The sequence below is a fragment of the Macrobrachium rosenbergii genome, chromosome 4, assembly GCF_040412425.1.
Source record: "Macrobrachium rosenbergii isolate ZJJX-2024 chromosome 4, ASM4041242v1, whole genome shotgun sequence".
NCBI classification, from domain to species: Eukaryota; Metazoa; Arthropoda; class Malacostraca; order Decapoda; family Palaemonidae; genus Macrobrachium; species Macrobrachium rosenbergii.
In genome coordinates, this window is record NC_089744.1 from 32,185,235 (window position 1) to 32,204,956 (window position 19,722).

A 19,722-nucleotide genomic window follows, 5' to 3' on the forward strand; every position below is an offset into this window, starting at 1 on the left:
AATTACACTACTGGTAGTTACTCAATTTGATTGCAAATTCGCTATTGTAGTGAAAAATGATGAACTTGAATCAGATCTTAAAAGAAAGCAATAAAATACTGATCTTGAAAGCTAGTCTCTAAATGGCAAATTTAAGAACAAAGCTGCCATCAACACTCGGTGTTTACTCGAGTGCCGGCAGAAACAGAATGAGATTGTCCAAGTAGTTCCTGGTATTCCCGTTAGTGGGCAGGACCAGTCACCTGCACTAAACTTTGAAGTGTTACCCACCAATTTTTTTAATTTATGCTGCCATGCAAGAGGAAACTACAGGTATAGCTATGTAATTAATTGCTAAGTTACTTATATAAAAATATCTTTTCATAAATATCAATATTATACCACTCACCTCCCAGTGTTTGTTCAGCTGAAAAAGCAATGCACACTGTCGCTGGAATAAATAATTACGGAATTCAATAAGAGTTACTTCCTTATTCCTGATCTTCCCTTGTACACCCACGTCCAATTCTGAAGTCAAATGGAGACCTTCCCATTTCTCACAAGGCTGGCTGAAGGTAGCAAGCCAAGGTGGAGAATCTATCGTGAAATTATAAAGGAAAAATAACTAGATGATAAAAACGTCTCAGGCACTTTAAAGTTAACACCTTATGCTATTTGCTTTATGCAGTAAGGTGCAACACTCAAGTTTTCATCATTTATATAAACACTTAAAAATTACAAAACATCTGATGTAATGTGACATTCAAACAAGGCAAGTGTTTCTCTATGACAGTCCAGAATTAATTCAGCCTCTTCTAAAAATGCAAATAATTATATAACAGCTTAGTGACATAATCAAATTGCCTCATCATAATAATTTAGAATTTCTACACCTGAAAAATTCACCACAAAAGATAACTTCTGTTAATCATCCATGTGTCAAGAAATGAAGTTGACCAATGACTAAAACATAGTCATTAAAAATGAAAAAATTACTTAAATTTTTTGGTGTATGAAGACCCAAACCTACTACCGGCAGTCGGCGCCGATAATTGGGTAAACCTACTACTGGCAGTCGGTGCCGATAATTGGGTATTGGCGCCGATACATACCTAACAGAGACGCCAATAACCGAAAATCGGCGCTTTTCAGCGCTGATAACCCACGAAAATCGCTAAAATCGCCGATTTTCGGTTAGCAGCGATTTTCGGCTATCATCACACCCTCAGAAATGGAAGCCCGCCGATAACCGGGGACTGCCTGTAAAGTACTCTTACTTAAAGGAAACTGCTTAATAATTATAATACTAAGTTTTAAAACCCAGTTTGGTTCAGATTCAATGCCACATCAGTAAGTACCTTCCCAAATAAGGGGAGCCTCCTGTTTTACTACCAAAAACATTGATGCCTTGATTAAATATGCAAACCACAAATGAGCACCAGCTACAGGTTCGAAAAAAGAGCAATTTAAATTTTATGAGAATCATAATTTTCTCAAATTCTTGTGATCATATTTTCAAAAATCCTATTTTTCCTAACAGAACATAGCCTACACTTAACATGGAAACTGAAGAAAAAAAAAATCAACCTCTGGCAGTGAAAAACAGGGAACAGGATAGAGAGGAAACAGGAAGAAGTGAAGGAGAGCCAAGAGGATTTTGCAGGAGAAGAATCTGAACCTCAACACAAGAAGAGACAAAGCATTTAACAGTGAAGCAGATAAAAAAAAGATAGGACAGAAAAAATGTAAAGTATATAAAAGATGAAAATGTAGAAATCAAATTTCACCAGATAAAAAATATGGGAATAAGAGAGACACAATTAGGAATATTTACCAAATCAAGATAATGAATAGTAACATGAGGATGCAGACATGCCACAGCTCCAAGAACATGAGAAATAGCAAGAAATTTGCTCAAATCAGCTGGGAATCTTTTATTACATGAGTCAATTTAATTCATCACATCAGTTTCCACATGAAACTGCCAATGTGGGACAATGTCCTTATACAATGGAATAGTGCCCAAATTCTTACAAAGATTTTTGTACACATGTACATCAAAAGCTTCTTCACCACTGCAGTACCTGCAAGGCTATTAATACATTCCGACTCAAGTCCAAAACATCAAAGATGGCTAACTACAACACAAAAAAACAATAACAGTAATTCAGGATTTATCCTTTAATGTTAGAACAGGCTATCAAGTTTTCTCACTTTAACTGCATTAAAAAGTCAGTCAATACTTGTCTCAAAAGTAGTAAATACTTGTTTTCTGTAAAATTTCAGAGATAACCGACACATTCGATAGAGAGATGAACAGATGCACTTCACATAACATACAAGAAACTTCAAAATGTAAAACCCATACACAACAAAACATTACTGTAGATGCTCACCACTGCTCTAAAAATAACCATACAGTAAGAATAGTGTGTAAAAGAGTGTTACATATATTGTTGATATTGAGGTGGTGTTGAAAAGTGGGTTTGTGGGATAAGATTTATTTTGGTTCTCGTGTTGTTTGCGTTTGCTTGGTACCTGCATTTTCTGCCATTGTGTTGTTTTGCGTGTGTTTTGTTTATGAATGTGTTGTTTGTCTCAGTGTTTATGTTTGTTTTTCTTTTTTTATTGCAGTCAACTTGATTGATAGTCGACCTCCCCTTCTACTGTAATATGAGATTTCTGTTGGCATCGTATGATGAAAATGAGGGATGCTGACAAGTGTCATCTCTAGGGACTACAGTGGTTAGGAGACTGAAGTTGAAGGCCTTGTGCAACAACATCCAGCTGAGTGATATCTTTGACTTGAATTTTTTTTTGGACACACCATGTGTGTGTAGTGAACCTGGGGCTTGATGTTGTGGAGACTTCTTAAGGGCTTGATGTTGTGGAGACTTCTTAAGGGGTGTTGCAAATGAATATTTTCTTCTGCCAATAATATATAATGTTGTGGTGATAGTGATTCTGTAGTTAAGACTGGGTAAGTCTGGTTGAGTGTTAACTTCAAGGAAAGGGAGACAGGTGGCAGCACAATCCAGTTGTGTGTTATTTGCTGACAATTGATGCAGTTTAAAGGGTTAAAAGCAGGGACACCCACCAAGAAGGTCTGTTCATGAACTTTACATAAAGGCTAAGTACAGGCAGTCCCTGGTTTACAAAGGTGGTTCCATTGCTACGCCGCATCGTAAGTCGAAAATCGTTGTAAGCTGAGACATCATCAAAAATCATAAGAAAACCTTATTTTTAATCCTTTGGGTGGCTTGAAAACGATGTAACCTGCATTTTAATTGAGTTTTTCATAAAAAAAACTCCAAATTTTGATTATTCTACAATTCTGGAGCCATATTTCTTCCGTCTTATCGGTGTCTTAAGCATTGTAACCCTGGAACATGCATTGTAAACCAGGAAATGATTTCTGATGAATATATTTCAAAAGCATTGTAAGCTTGGAGAGTCATAAGCTGACCCCTTATAACCCCGGGGACTGCCTGAAATAGGGGTAGAGCCCCCCTTAATTTGGAATTGTAAATAATTTAAGTTATAAGGTTCTTTTGGTAGTAATTAAGATTGATGAGTTAGGCTTAGGTTAATAAAGTAGGAATACGTAATATGTGAGTTTTCATATTAACCTCTAAATTTGTTCTCTGACATCTAATCTCCAATAGTGTATTTAAAAAAAAAAGCCCCTACAACATAACTATCATTGCTCACTGTCATTGTATGACAGAAAGCATCAGAATCTGGAAGTGTTACTAGTGTATCTTCACATATGCTTAACATTATTTTCATCGTCAACATCAGTATCACCTCCAATGCCGTGTGACACGAAGTACCAGCGAAATTCTGCCACTCATGTCTTTCCTGTGTGTCTTCCACAAATCTCCACTCAACTTCAGCCTCCCTTCTCACAGTTCTCATCCGAGTCAGTCTGGGTCTTCCAACTCTTTCCACATGACATTATCATGTACTATTCCCCTCTGGGTTAAGAAAAGGATGGTATTTTATGCAATCAAAATATTTCTAATTAAGTGTTAAGATATTTAAGATTTCTGTCAATAGCCCATAGAATAATTCTTCCAATGTTCATGTATGCCTTCTCTGAAGGTTCCAACAAGTAAGAATTTAAATTGGAAGTCCTAACATTTAGAACCTTTAAAATCAGTAAGACCCTGCAATACTCTACTCATTTTCAGTTCAATTTCACAAATCATCACACCTGCTGAATGTAGATGCTGATAACTGTATAGAGTGACCTGATCTAGCTCCTCAAACTTGGACTAAGACAGAACCTCCTGCTCTGTCATCCTCCTACTCCTGCTAACTTTCTTGGACTTAGTACTGAGACAACAAGTCACCTTCAGCATGTCATACTCAGCACAAACACAAGCATAAGTCCAACCTTTCCAATTGGTCCAGGATACCAAGCTTTGTCAGGAGGCTATCCATCTACTTAAGCATCTGGCAAAAGGGGGTCATTTGAACAAAAACAAACCCAACATAAAAGAAAAAATTGCCACTTCAGTGCATAGTGCAAGACCACAAAAGCAAAAAATATTAAGGGTAATTAGCATGACAAGTCAAGTCTGAGTATCTATGCCTCTCTTTACAGCAATGAAAATCACTCAAGCATTTCGGCATTGGCAAGCAGTTTATCAGCGTCAGCAAATGATTTTCGGCATCAGCAAGTGGTTTATTGGCATTGGCAAGCAATTTTCAGCGTCAGCAAGTGGTTTACTGGTATCGGCAAGCAGTTTATCAGCATCAGCAAGTGGTTTATCGGCGCCGATAACTGGTTAACAGCCAATAGGCAGTTTATTGGCGCTTATGACGTCGTAAACGCCATTTATTACCATAATTATCAGTGATTTTCGGTTATTGGTGATGTTCGGTTATCGACGCTCAGCTGGGAACGGAACCCCTGCTTTTAACCAGGGACTGTCTGTACTGCCAATGCTTACAGGTGAATATTACAATACAGGCAGTCCCTGGTTATTGGCGCTCTAGTTTTACGGCGCTTGTCTAGCAACAACGATAACTGGATTTTCAGTGCCGATCTCCGGTTATTGGCGCTGATCCCCACTTAACAACGGTGCCAATCCACGGTTATCGGTGCCAATAAGCAGGGATTTCATCTCTATTATCAGCAATTTTCAGTTATCGTCACACCATCGGGAACAGAACCCCCACTGATAATCAGGGACTGCCTGTACTCAAAACACTCTATGGATAAATATCTGTAAAAGTTTTCTCATTTAATTTTTCATTGAATAATTAAATGCCTTACATAAATATTATTCCTAGCATGTGTACTACTGATTCTATAATGACTGCATTTAGAACAGATGTAAGCTAAAGATGAACTGAATAATACAAAAGTACAGGAGTATTTAATATTTGTGATGTAGTGAGAAAGCAGGCATTCCTTCTAATAAAGAATACTCACCTAAGGGGAGCATTCATGACCTCTTTTGCTTACTTGTAGCTTAGCTCAAAGTTAAGACTACAGCGTCATAAGAAGGTTATGCAAAGTATGGCCAAATTAACCTACATCTGCAACTGCAACCTATTTCATAACCTATTTCTCCTCTTTAAAATATAAAGCATTTATCATTATATCTGATTTTTCAGAATCAATCCCTTTTGATAATTATTATAAACCTTAATAATTCATCCAAAAATTATTGAAAATGATCAAAGTAGTAATGGGGGTACAAGTCTTTCTGTAAACTTCAGTAAACCTATCTGAAAATATGAAAAATACAAAAGTGTTATTCCAGTACGCATTTTACATTTGGTCATGAAAAAATGTACAGGCAGTCCCCGGTTATTGGCAGGGTTCCGTTTCTGAGGGTGTGATGATAGCCGAAAATTGCAGCTAACCGAAAATCGTCAATTTTCTGTGCTTTTTCAGCGATTTTCGGGGGTTATCGGCGCCAAAAAGTGCCGATTTTCAGTTATCGGTGCCTTTGTTAGGTATGTATCGGCGCCAATACCCAATTATCGGCGCCGATAAGCGGAAATCGGTGATTTTCAGCGCCGAAAATTGCCGATTTTCGTCGCTAGACAAGCCCCGTAAAACCGGATCGCTGTTAACCGAGCCTGCCGTTAACCGGGGACTGCCTGTAATAAAACTCATTCAAAACAATCGAGGGAGAAGGGAAAGATTGAATATGGATAGGGATGTGCAAAAACAAGAAGAATGGGATGAAATCAACATATAGATGCTAATTTGGACCTTGGGTGTGAGTTAAAGCCTTAATATTAGATAGTTACTTTATGACTTCTAAAATTACAATGTTTTCTTTATGTCTTCAGCACTGTGCATGTTGTCTGCATATTCCAGAGAGCACAACAAATCACAAATATCACCAATTTTAACAATAATTTGTATTTTCCATAACTAACAAACCTGCGGTCTTAACATTAGAAAGATCTTCTAGTGACAGCTGGAAGAGGTAAAAAATTCAATAAAATTGTATATACAAGGAACTGGTAGCATCTGTCCTCTGTCACAAGTTAGGTGGGACAACCACCAACCCAAGCTGGGTCTCGTGACGTATCAGTATTCTTCTTACCATGTTTGAGTGAGGAAGTCTCGTTCTTTCTCTCCTCCCTAAAGCCAATTCTTTGTTTCAAATGAAAAATCATAAATTGCACACAGAGAGATCCTAAACTGCAAAGGATAACGCTACAAAAAGTGACCTATTGAGTTAATGGAGCCACCATCCAATTCTCAAAAGGACTAAGTGGCACAGTAATTCTGTACATTCTACCAAAAACTGCTATACATAATTTTGCCATATCATTACATCTTGTAGGGTTAGAATCCTAGCCACCAATATACACTAAACCCATCAATAATTAGACTTTTCTTACCTCCATGAGCAGAATTGAGAACAAACTGAGTGAAAAGAGCATCCAGTTCATCATACTGTACTAAAGCCTCATCATGGAGGGCAAGCAAACTAAACACTTGTGCAAGTTCTTCTTGAAGTAAGAAGTATGAACAAAATGACCAAGATTTCTCTATCCGTCTTTCACGTTCAGCTCTCATATTTTCCTCAAACCTAAAACAATGCAAAGCAGCTTATGTCAGAAAGTTATACAGAAGTAGGAATAATCTGTAAATTGACTTAATACTGTAGGAACTGTTTAATTATAGATTTCTGTTCAAAGTTCAACTGGCTTAGTAACTATAAAAATAATAAAATACCAAATCTTACTTTGCCTCTTAGTTTTTCATGCAATGCTAAAATTAATAAAAACATTAATCATCCATACATTAATAACAAAGAATAGTAAAAAAAAATTTTAACTTTCAAATAGTTGCAAACTTTTGTATATAAACATTACATGCAAGTTACAATAAAATTATTTTTCAAGTTGTAAAGAGAGATTAAGTGCATATATAATAAATTATAATAACCCTGAATCATACCTATTTAATGCACGGTTATATGATATCATCAATAAGTGTCTCATTTTTGTGAGAAGAGTCTGCCATGATTCCATAGATCTAGAGTCAGTTTTTAAAGGATCGATTAAGGAAACACACCTGAAAAAGGAAACCCAAATGTTTAACTACAAGGAAATCATAAAGCATTATGAAAATGACATTTTTATAATAAAATAAAATTTTATATATACTTACCGAGTAATTGCACAGTTACACAATGCCTAGCGGCGGCAAACCCTAAAATTCAAAAGATCACATAAGCGTCTCCTGCAGAACGTATGTGACAAGCCCCACCCACTGTCTCGGGTCCTCTCAGCGACGACCAGCCAGATGACTCAATTTGTTTTTGCTGTTATATCCATAAAAGGGGAGGAGGGAGGGCTCTGATTCTGTAATTACTCGGTAAGTATATATAAAACTTTATTTTATTATAAAAATGTTATTTGATACAACTAACTTACTGAGTAATTACATAGCTGAATCCAACACTGAAAGGGAAATGGGATGAATGGACATATTCTACTCCAAAACATTAAGTGTAATAATGATTTTGAAATAGAAAGGATGGCTAGCATTGAAGCAATGCTTGTCATTACCTTACTTGGTAAGAGAGCTACTGCAGGTGAATACTGCCTCTGGTTGGTGCTCATCTTAACCTGCAGGGACGTGACAGTTGAGCCAAGGGTCGCCCCTATATCAGTGGAAGTCTTGCAGCGGAGGATGTGCCTGATCGCAGCCAAGACGTATAACAATAAGTGCCCTTGACCTGGGTACAATACCAATAAAACGAACAACCAGACAATGCTTGTCACATACACTGACCACAAAACCACTACCCACCCATCAAGACTGGTGGGCACTCCAGGTACAAAGTACCCCCAGGGCCCCCCAAAACTCGACCCTATGTCAAGGCGAAGAGAATGAAGAAAGAAAGAATCTCTCCTATGCTTCTTCCCCCTACTATCATGCCGGCCACAGATAATGGCCCAAAGGTACTGCACTTTCCAAACACTATTTCAACTTCTTGTTAGAAGGGATATGCGAAGATCGATTTGCACCTCCAAAAAGTTGACCTAAGGATGGTCGAAAGGGATATATTACGCTGAAGGCGAGAGAGAGGCAGCGACTGCTTGGACTTCATGCGCCATCACTTTGAATGCAGGCAAAGTGTCTTTCTGGATCCAAGAACAAGCCTCGGAAATTGTTAGAAGGTGGAAAGTACGACGGAAGACAGAATATGAATGGAGGTAGTGTAAAAGGAATGAAAAGGGTTGCAGCCGGATGCTGCAAAGAACCGTAAGTAATGCGGATAGATTCAGATATAAATATTGTACCATGGTAATAAACAAGATTTTAAAATGAAGGGTAGATTTAATGATTAAAGTATGCAAAGAGCTACAACAAACATCAGAAAACTTGAGCTGCAAAGTAGAATATTTGTATCATATCCCAAGCAGGTAGTAATGATTTATTTTTATGTGGTAACATGGTATAATACAGTTAACCTTTAGTCAGGGAATTAAAGAGTGTTTGGTCAATATATTCTCAGAGAAAACAGAGGAATAACTTTAGGAAAGCTGCCTAGGTTTTACACAGGTTATTACATCTTACCTCAAGTAATAGGCATTACTATAAAAATAAGTACTGTTTTCAGTTCAAGTAGCATTCCTGTACATGGAAAGTATTTGTAAGTGAACAACAAGATGGAATACATCTGAGAGATGCAAGCCACAGAAAGACTGGAGAAGTCATAAATTAAGAATGTGAAAGGTTGGCAAGCTGACAAAAACAATGCAAATGGCTAATTAAATTCATGGGAAGACACTGGAATGTATCATATTAGATAACATGAGACATTTGGAATCAACCAATCTAATTCTAGATAGCCCACTTGGATTTCATTATGGAAAATCAGTCTTAACCAACATTTTAGACTTAATCATTGACATGTTTCGTACATATGATAAAAGTAAAGCAACTGATATACCCTTATCAGAATTCCTAGGGGGGTCTTGAGAATGTGCTGCATAAAAGATATATATAATTTAAAATACAAGATTCAATAAAAGTCTGGCTAAGTAACAGAAGCAAAAATTTTTCAACTGAATATCCTATCACTGGCCACACACAATAAATGGCATGCTTCATGGTTCAGAGATTATTTCTTTCCTCTTAATTATCTACATATATGACCTGGACTTGGACTGTTTAGCAACAAGTTTTCTGATAACAAAACAAAGGTACCCATGCTGATAACAATACAAAAATATAACAGTTGAGGGAAAAACAGATAAGTGATTGGTTACTACAAATGCAGTTGCCAATCAACTTGGTTAAAAGCAGTTATACATATAAAGTACAAGACAAGAATGTTAAGTATGACATACCTGGCAAGGATATAAAATACTGCTATTAAGAGAAAAATTCTTAAAGAATCTTTGATTCTTTATTATTACTGACTTACAAACTCTAAAGTAATGTGTAGAAGTTAAAAAGAAAGCCCAATATTATTATTATTATTATTATTATTATTATTATTCAGATCAACCATATTCATATGGAACATGCCCACTGGGGCCATTGATTTAAATTCAAGCTTCCTAAGAATATGGTATTCATCAGAAAGCAGTAACAGAAGGTAATGGGAAACACTGAAAGAAGAGATCACTTAATACAGAAAGAAGAGATCAATTATAAAAAAGAAAAAGAAATTAACAAATAAAACAGAAAAAATGTAAATTAACAAATAAAGAGAAAAAATACAAGTAGATTATTAAAATACAGAGAATTGTGTAATGGCAGTAATGCATTGCATCTTCACTTGAACTTTTAAAGTTCCAATTGCATGACATCCTCAGGGAGACTGTTCCAGAGTCCAACGATGAGAGGAGCAAAGGACCTTTGGAACTGAGAAGCTGCTCTCAGCAGGAAAAGGGGATGAGGGATCAATTGTGAATGTGAAAGATCTCTGTTGAAATACAACTTGTGAAAAATTGACAAACAAAGACTATCAATCGATGGTCCAAGTCATAATTGCTAATTTTAGGAAACAGAAACCAACCACCACAAACTACTGTCTAAAATATATAAATCTCTGGCAGAAACAGCCATCCACACTGGATAACAGTATTCTAGTAAAGGAAGGACAAATGACCTAATACATGTCGCACTGATTTTATCACTGTTATAAATATGTGAGGCCTTCCATACAACATCTAACTTTCACACTGCATTTGCTGACACTTTCATTAGATGTTTCTCAGTAGTAAGATGTGACTTTAAAATTACACCTACATAGTTAAAGCTCCAGGCTCATTCAACAGAGTCCTATCCACCTCAAGGGGATGATGGGGTGGAAAATCCATACAAGATCTGCTAATCAAACCAATTCTAAGATACATCAATTTACCACTTTGAAAACAGGAACAACACTAACCTTATACAATGCCCTACTTACACTTCACTTCAGAGTGCTGTTCAATTCATGCTGCCACCCCAGAGGAACAGCAGAAAGATGTCAGTAAATGTGTAAACTATGCCCCTCAATTCTAAAATTGGTGAAATATACCAATTTTCATATTAAAATTATTTATTTCTATACTGACATAACAATCATATAGCTATAAGCTTTCAAGCCACATGCTCAATAGCTGAGAATAATTAAAGGAAAACAGAACACAGGGGTTATGCCTGGTTTAACACCTATCTTGTCATTCTGTTTACCTTCCCTCCTGTAGGCTATAGATAGAGTAACTCCATTTTCTAAGCTTAAGTTAGTTTTCTGCTGCCTTAGTATACAAATCACTGGTAGCATACTTTGGCTGTCTGGAAGTATTTCAGTCGCTTTTTCTTGTGCAACACCGGAACACTGGTATATTTGCTTTGTGTAGAATATCTGTGTCATATAATAAAACAATTTCTCAAGCTAGATAGTTAGTTATAAATGATTTGTTTAACCAGACCTCTGAACTCTTTTAGGGTTCTTCTCGGGCTGGGATCTCAAGCTAGATAGTGCAGGAATAATCAATGTGGGAAAGTTTGTCTCTGATCAAGCATGATGGGCAAACATAATGTTAGACATATTGGTAAAGCATGTGACATAGAACATTGTTACCTTGCATGTACAATTGGCTTATTAATGTTATACATCCCTATATTAAGCACAGGAACAAGAGAGAAGGAGACAGAGACAGGAAACATCTTGTTATAGATGTTTCTTCTGATGTGGAACAGGTAGGCCTACATAGTCAAGCAGTCTTTTCAGTGAACACTACAGAGCAACCCTACATACCCATTCTATACCCTTCTTCCTATTACTGATCAAGCTCTCCAAGCTCTTCTTTCCCCCACCCCACCCCAGCTCAAGCTATGAAACAAAAGGTTAATTGGTTCCTGTCTTCTAAAATCGCATTTTTAAAGGTAAAATGCTTTTTCCTAATATACAAACCCGAGGTCCTTTACATTTGGGGATACTTTTGGCGTAGCTGAACATAGGCCACAAAAGACTTACAAGGCATTAGTTGGTATCACTACCAGCTGGGCATGTGGTTGGCAACAGTGGGTAACCCATGGTGCTAACCGCCCAGATTCACGCATCACTTCGCTTTCTGGTCTAGGGCAGATTGTGGGGTGGCTGAGGTGGGTAACCTGAGTAAAGGACCTCAGGTTTGTATGTTAGGAAAAATGCATTTTACCTTTAAAAGTGAGATTTGTTCCTACACAAATACAAACCCTCGCTCCTTTACGTATGGGGACTCAAGATTCGGGGGGGAGGAATCTGAGTGGAGGTCTCTGAATGACTGGGAATTCAACACCCTTTGTACACCTGGGGTAAGAGCCAGGGGGACATGGCCACTGGACCGAAAGCACAGTTCTGAGAACCGTCGTGCTACCAGCCAGTCTACTAGACCATCCTTGCTGTGGCAAGGCTACGGTAGTAAGCGACTGCACAGCAAGGCGAAAGCCAGGGAGAACCCTTCCTGCTCACACTAGAGGTGAGTGGGAAAAGTCAGGGACTAAGGAACAACATAAGGAATGGGTTTGGTAATTAGCCCGCAACCCCTTTCCCCGCCTTGCAGGGGAAAGGGGGGACATTACATCTAATGAATACCTGAAAGGTAACAAAGACAGGAAGCTCAAGTAATGAAACTCACCTGCGTCAGATGTCTGGTTCAGCTTTGTACGGCCTAACTTTCTGCCCGAGGTAAGAAGGATAGGATGATAGGGGAGGAAGGGGGAGCCAGTCACTCACCGTTCACGCCCACTCACTCGCATACAACAGACGAGCCACAACTCTGTCCTTACGGGAGCTGAGTAAGTTACACAACTTGTTGAGCAGCCACCACCGGACCCAAGGAAAAAGTGTCCAAGGACCGATGGGTAACGTCTCTTAGGTAAAAGGAGGTGAATGTGGTCTGGCGTGACCACACCCCCACCCTTAGTACCTGCTGGACCGACAGGTTCTTCCGGAATGCTAGAGAGGGCGCAATCCCTCTGATTTCGTGAGCACGGGGGCGCAGAGGGCTGACGACGTCCTCGCCAGCCGTCGCATACAGCTTTTTGATAACCTCACGAAACCAGAAAGAGATTGTGTTCTTAGGCACTTCTTTCTTGGGGGTCCCAGTGCTAACAAGGAGCTGCCGACACTCAGGCCTGAGGTGCCCTGTTCTCTTCAGATAGCGCCGTAGTGCCCGTACAGGACAGAGCCGTAACTCGTCAGGGTCATTATTTACAAAGTCACTGAGGGATGGGATTGTAAAAGACTCAAACCGAACATCAGGGACCGTTGGGTTTTGAGTTTTCACTACGGATTCCGGGACAAACTCGAGCGTTACCGATCCCCATCCCCTCGAGTGTTTGACAGCAAAGGAAAGTCCCTGTAATTCACTAATCCTCTTCGCCGAAGCCAGGGCTAAAAGGAAGACGGTCTTGAGAGTCAGATCCCTGCCTGTGGCTTCTCATAGTGGCTCGTAAGGGGCGCGAGTAAGGCTCCACAATATGAGAGACACATCCCACTTGGGGGGCCTGAGCTCCCTGGGTGGGCAAGACCATTCAAAGCTCTTCATCAGTAAGGGTATTTCCAGGGATGATGAAATATCGATGCCTTTCAGCTTCAGGACCAAGGCTAAAGCTGCCCTGTATCCTCTCAGTGCTGAAACCGATAAGAGCTTTTCCCGACGAAGAAAGACGAGCAAATCTGTTACCTGTTGAAGAGTGGCTCAGACTGGAGAATAACCCCTTCTACGACACCAACCACAGAAGACGGCCCACTTACCCTGGTAAATCACTGAGGAGGACTTCCTGAGGTATCCTGCCATCTCTGTCGCTGCTCGACGAGAAAAACCTCTCGCTTGCAAGAGATAGTGGATAACCTCCAGGCAAGAAGAGACAAGGAAGCCACGGTGTGGTGGTACTGTTCTACGTGAGGCTGAAGAAGCAGATTGTGCCAGAGGGGGAGTTCCCTTGGAACGTCGGAGAGCAGAGCCAGCAGGTCTGGATACCAAGAGGCTTCCGGACGCTTGGGGGCTACTAGGATCGTTCGAAGGTTCGTCGATCCCAGCACCTGACTGAGAACTGGACAAAGGAGACAAAAAGGGGGAAAGGCATACACTTCGAGCTTGTCCCACAAGTGTTGGAATGCATCCTCCACGGCTGCCCATGGGTCCGGTACGACAGAGGAGGAGGTCGGAAGCTGTCTGTTGTACCGGGTGGCGAACAGGTTGACTACCGTACGCCCCACAGATTGAAGAGTGTGTCCGCTACGGTCTGATGGAGAGACCACTCGGACCCCACTATCTGATCCCGATAGCTGAGCATGTCCGCCAGGATGTTCCTCTTGCCCGGAATATACCTGACCGGCAGGACCACCGAGTGGGCGACTGAACATTGATGCACCTGCAACGTCAACTCGTGAAGAGCTCGAGAGACAAGACCCCCTTGCTTGTTGACGTATGCCACTACGGTTGTGTTGTCGCTCATCAACGCTACCGAGTGTCCCATCAAACGATCCTGGAAGCACTGGAGACCCAAGAATGCTGCTTTCATCTCCAGGACAGTGATGTGAAGGTGCCGTTCGTGATGGTCCGACACGCCCGCCGTCAGCAACTCCTCCAGGTGAGCCCCCCAGCCCTCCTTTGATGCGTCTGAGAAAAGAAGCAAGTCCGGGGGGCAAGAGGACAGAGGTGTCCCTATGCACAGGTTCCTGTCGTCCAACCAACAGGCGAGATCGTCACTCACCTCCTGCGAGATGGGGACGAGAACTGACTGGGGCTCCCGGGACTGATCCCAGAAATCCCTCAGCCTCCACTGGAGGGATCAAATGTGGAGTCTCCAGTGTGGAACGAGTTTCTCCAATGACAACAAGTGGCCGATCACGACTTGCCACTGTTGAGCAGGTTGGTCCTGTTGTGATAGGAACTGCCTCACTACCTTCCTGAACATGCTGATTCATGCCTGCGCGGGGATGGCTCTGCTTGCTGTCGTGTCGATCAGCATGCCCAGATATTGAACTTTCTGCTTGGGAATTAGATCGGACTTTCGAAACTTGATCACGACTCCCAGTTCATGACACAATTCGAGGAGACGATCCCTGTCCTGTAGCAATTGCAAGTGGGAGTTTGCCAGGACTAACCAATTGTCAAGATACCTCGGAAGATGTATCCCGCAAGAATGGGCTCAAACCGAAATGAGGGCGAATACCCTCGTGAATACCTGTGGAGTGGTTGACAGACCGAAACAGATAACCTTGAACTGGTAAACCATCCCGTCAAGGGCAAAGTGAAGGTACCGACGAGACGACATATGAACCGCTACTTGGTAGTACGTGTCCATCAAGTTGACCGTCAGCATGAAATCATTCTCCCTGACTGCAGACAGTACCGTACGCACCGTCTCTATCGTGAACCGTATCTGACAAAATGGTTCAGGGGAGAGAGATCGACCACTGGTCTCCAGCCGCCGGAGGCCTTCTCCATGAGGAAGATTCTGCTGTAGAAGCCCGGGGATCGATCCTCGACGACTTCGATGGCGCCCTTGCTCAACATCAATCTGACCTCCTAAAGAAGCGCCTGTTTCTTCAGGGGGTCTTGGAGGTAGGAAAGAAACTGGACTGGAGTGTCGGTGAGGGGAGGCAGGGACACGAAAGGTAGGGAATATCCCTCGTGGAGGACATCCACTACCCAGGTCTCCGCTCCGTACCGCTGCCACGCTGCCCAATGGCTGGAAAGGCACCCCCCACCGACGGCAGCGTCTGAGGGGGCTCGCCGTTCCTAGTGAGCTCCTCCCCTCTTCTTCTTGCTCTTACCTTTCCTTTTGAGGGGAACAGGTTGACGAAAGGGCCCCTGTGGTTCCTTCCGAGGTGGCGACGAAGAAGGGGGCTGGGCTTTGGCCTCGAGTGACCGTCGAAGCACCAGACTTCTTCGGATGGATGGATGGATGGATATTTGCAAAAGCCAGGCACTGGGGCCAACAAGGCCATTCGAATGGAAAGAAAATAAATTATGGTTATGAATTCATGAAGGAAATGATTAATAAATAAAATGAAGTGATGTGACCAATAAATAAGGGTATGAAGTTTAATGAATGATGTGCTATATACATAAAAAAATTAATGTCATTAAAATTCTACTTGGGCTGGGGTGCTAGCTTGGGTGCCTGGCTGCAGGACAAGTGCGTCACTGCCTGGTGGACAAGGCGGTTGCGTTCATCGGTCTTCCGCTTGTCTACCACAGCATCCACCTTCCCCTTGGGGAAGAGGGAGGTGGAGTCCAGGATAGGACCGTTTCCCAACGACACTGCAGCTTCCATACCTAGAGACCTGGCGATCCGGGAGAGCACTGCATCCCTTCTCTTCAGCACTAGGTTGGCCCAGAGGTTTGCTGTCTGGTGGGCGAGGAAGGAAACAGCCTTACCCGCCGAGTGGCAAAGACTCCTGAAGGTTGGATCCTCGCCCTGAGGAGACGAGACTGCGATTCTCGACAGAGCAAAGGCCCAGTTGTCAAGCCAAGACACCGCTTGGAGGGCCAACAGAGCGGTGCCCTCCAAAGCGCCATCTCTGCTTGCGAGAAAAGCGTGTTCCGCCAACAGCTGAGCCGACGTGGCACCGGGTGCCAGGCGAGTCAGCCCTGGTTCCACGACCTTCATCTGTAGTCCACCTTCAGACGGAACATAATATTTCTTCTGTCTCGGTAGGGGGGGGAGGCAACAGCTTGGTAGCTCGAAACGAGCGAAGTGACGACGACTGCCCAAAGACTAAGTCGTTCACCTGATTTAGAACGCTGTCCGCCAGAGGCGACCACGGGAGGCCAAGAGAGGGCTTGGGTTCCCTCCTGGCAGCGTAGAACTCCTCCAGCCTAGACGAACGTTCCTCCAACGGGGTTGGAAGCGGTTCCTCCAGGCCGTTGTGCTGACGGATCAGCGCAACGACCTCTACGAACGCCCTCTGCATCTCCGCAGTGTCCGGGTCTCTCGGCAGAGGGCCCTCCGAGAGGTGGTCATCCCGGAAAGCCCCACCCGCAGGTGAGCCCAAGATCGATCCCTCATCTCTGTCCTGCACTACGGAAGCCTACAACCTCCCCCTAGCATGGAGCGAAGGGGGGCCGGAAACCCCTGAAGCTGATTGCCCTAGACCGTCAGCTCCGGCAACCCTACCGACTCCCTGTTTCCTCCCGGAGAATCCCGAGGAAGTCGAGGGGGTCGGAGAGACAGAGCAAACACTACCATTGCGCCCGCTGGTATAGCCAGTGGAGGCGACGGACCCCTCACGGTTCCCTACCTGCAATGGGAGGTCGTGAGAGGGCCCGGACGGGCTGCCGTCCCTACCGTCCGGGTGTGTTCCGGCTTTCTTCGGTGCCGAAACAGACGAAGAAGGCAGTGGGGGAAAATCCGTTGACATTCCTGACACCCCCAGGGGTGGAACGTCCTTGGTCACCCTCCCCGCCGTACCCCTATCTGACTTGGGCAAGGGGGACGGATTGGGTGGGGAAGAAGCACCTGGGTTTCTCCCCTTCTCCTGTTCCGTGCCCGAACCCAGGATGGAGCGCGAGCCCGCACGGTCTCCCGGAGGGGATCGTGCTTTCGGCGGCATGCACTTGGTAGATGCCGAAACGGAACCAGTCCGGGAGGATGGAGCTCCCGAACAGTCCACGGAGGGTACCGAGGTGCCCTTCTTGGCGAGAGAACCAGCGGTCCGTTCCTGGGGGGAGAGCGCTGCGGTAGCAGAGCGAGTCTTCTTAGAGGGAGGGGGAGCCGCCCTCCCCTTCCTAGCCCAATTGGACTTAGAAGAGGAGGGCTGGAGAAGGTGGAGAGGAGGAAGACCCCACCCTCCCCTTCCTAGCCCAGTTGGACTTAGAAGAGGGAGGGGGAGTGGAGGAAGAAGACGAAGAATAGGATGATGACGACGATGAATAGGAGGAAGAAGAAGATGGAGACGGACAGCGAGCCCGCTTCTTCTTCTTCTTCTTTTTCGTCTTATCAATCAGGGATAACACTGCATCCCCCACCATACCGACGATAGACCATACGGGGTCAGCGGAAGCAGGGGTACGGTCCGAAGCGGGAGCAACAGACGGAGGCAGAAAATGAGCTGGCACACATTTCAAGGCTACCATCAAGTGATGGGTTTCTATAAAAAAAGTCTATTTACATTATAGCTTTGATTCTCCTCCTTTTAAATTGTGAGTGACGTGTCTAGGATTTGTGAAAGATAAAAAATGTGGATTAATATAAGCACTGGGTTTGTTGTAAAACAAAGATTTATAAAGGTACCTATACTTAACAACATTTTCAAAATAGTTCTTAAACATCCTATTCAAAATAAACATTCACCTACATATGCAATGTACAGTATAACATACTTCTTGGTTGAAAAACCTATATAATTCTGGGCCTTTCTGGTAATGCTATATCAAAACATAATAGTAAAGACTATTCTGGAACTTACCTTTCAGCCTGTTTACCCCCAAAGTCATTCTTAATTTTGTCTAAAACAGTGGTCCGAGGAAGAAGCTTGTTACCCTTGCGTGTATCTGGTGTTTCTAAAAGAATCACCATCCAATCGGTGATTCCTTGTTGACGTAATGATGTAACCCATGTTTGAAGATTGTCTCGCATTGAGTTCTTGTAGACCTCTACATCCTGTAAAATAAAAAGATAAGTGAGATGATATTTGTATATAATTTCCTGTTACATAACTGATACAAAATATAAGGATGAAATGTGCAATGCCATGTTGAAAATACTCAGAATAAGGAAAAAAATACAAGGGTGAAAAGGTTATGTAGAAAAACAAGAGGGAACAAAGATTCTGGATACTAAAGGAGAGGAATTTAGTAAAAAAACAAATTTTACCACATTCACCAATAAGAACTAATGAACCGATCATTGCTGGTTATAAGTGCTCTTAATTCTCAACCCCATTCCCTCAAAAAAAGATGCTTTGAAAGGCTACACTTAAAAGTCAACTTATGTTATTTATTCTATAAGCATCCCTAATCTTGTTTATTTGCTAATATAGCAGTCACTTAGTGAGAATGCTCTTAATCTCCTCTGAAATAATCTTGGGACACATTTTTAAGAGGGTCTTGAGTATTGCCCCAGTCTTTTACTGAACTGAATGTGTTAAACCTTTGAGATTCTGATGACGACGATAGTCATCTTCAATTTTTCAACCTCTGAGATTCTGATGACAACTACAGTTGTCACTAAAGGTATTTTTTTTAATAAATTCCCCAAAAAACATTAAAAAAAGCATCAAAACAAAATTTGAATATGGCAAGTATGGATGCTTGTTGTCATGGAGATTGATATTTATGTATTAAGATGATTTATGGCAAATTTTTCAAAAAGTGATATAAAAATTTTTTCTACTCACCATTCATATACATTTTACATCATATGTGACTCAAATAGTTATGAATTTCATATAATTAAAAAAGCAAGTTATCACACTTACTGTATACACTATAAAAGTGAATTGTTTTTAATTAAAGCAACAAAAATGTTTTCACTGCAGCCACATTTTACTATTTTTTTACTTTTGGAATTTCTAAACATATCACGATAAAGATCAACTCTTTGGCTTTAAAAAAATACCAAATTCACAAACATAACATCAAGTATAATGTTACACAGAGCAACCAAAGAAAAATTTTGCTAAGCATTTTTGCTCAGTCAGTGAAGGGGGAGTGTTCTGGCACACAGATTTTGACCCTCCCTAATCCTCAAAGGGTTAATAGCACCTTTGTTTAATTTCAGCATTTACATTACCACCCATTAACCCTTAAACGCCG

General features: G+C 42.0%; 1 protein-coding gene across 3 annotated transcripts in view; it reads right to left on the reverse strand.

Annotated features, from left to right (window-relative positions):
• Window positions 1–19,722, reverse strand: part of SIDL (SIDL trafficking protein particle complex subunit 10) — a 196,909-nt gene that overhangs the window by 130,814 nt on the left and 46,373 nt on the right. For all 3 annotated transcript variants that reach the window (XM_067093177.1, XM_067093187.1, XM_067093195.1), the window contains exons 5-8: window positions 18,375–18,568; window positions 7,418–7,534; window positions 6,856–7,046; window positions 389–576 (exon numbers count right to left, since the gene is read on the reverse strand). In XM_067093177.1, the coding sequence (XP_066949278.1) occupies window positions 389–576; window positions 6,856–7,046; window positions 7,418–7,534; window positions 18,375–18,568 (690 nt within the window). The remainder of the gene's footprint in view (window positions 1–388; window positions 577–6,855; window positions 7,047–7,417; window positions 7,535–18,374; window positions 18,569–19,722) is intronic.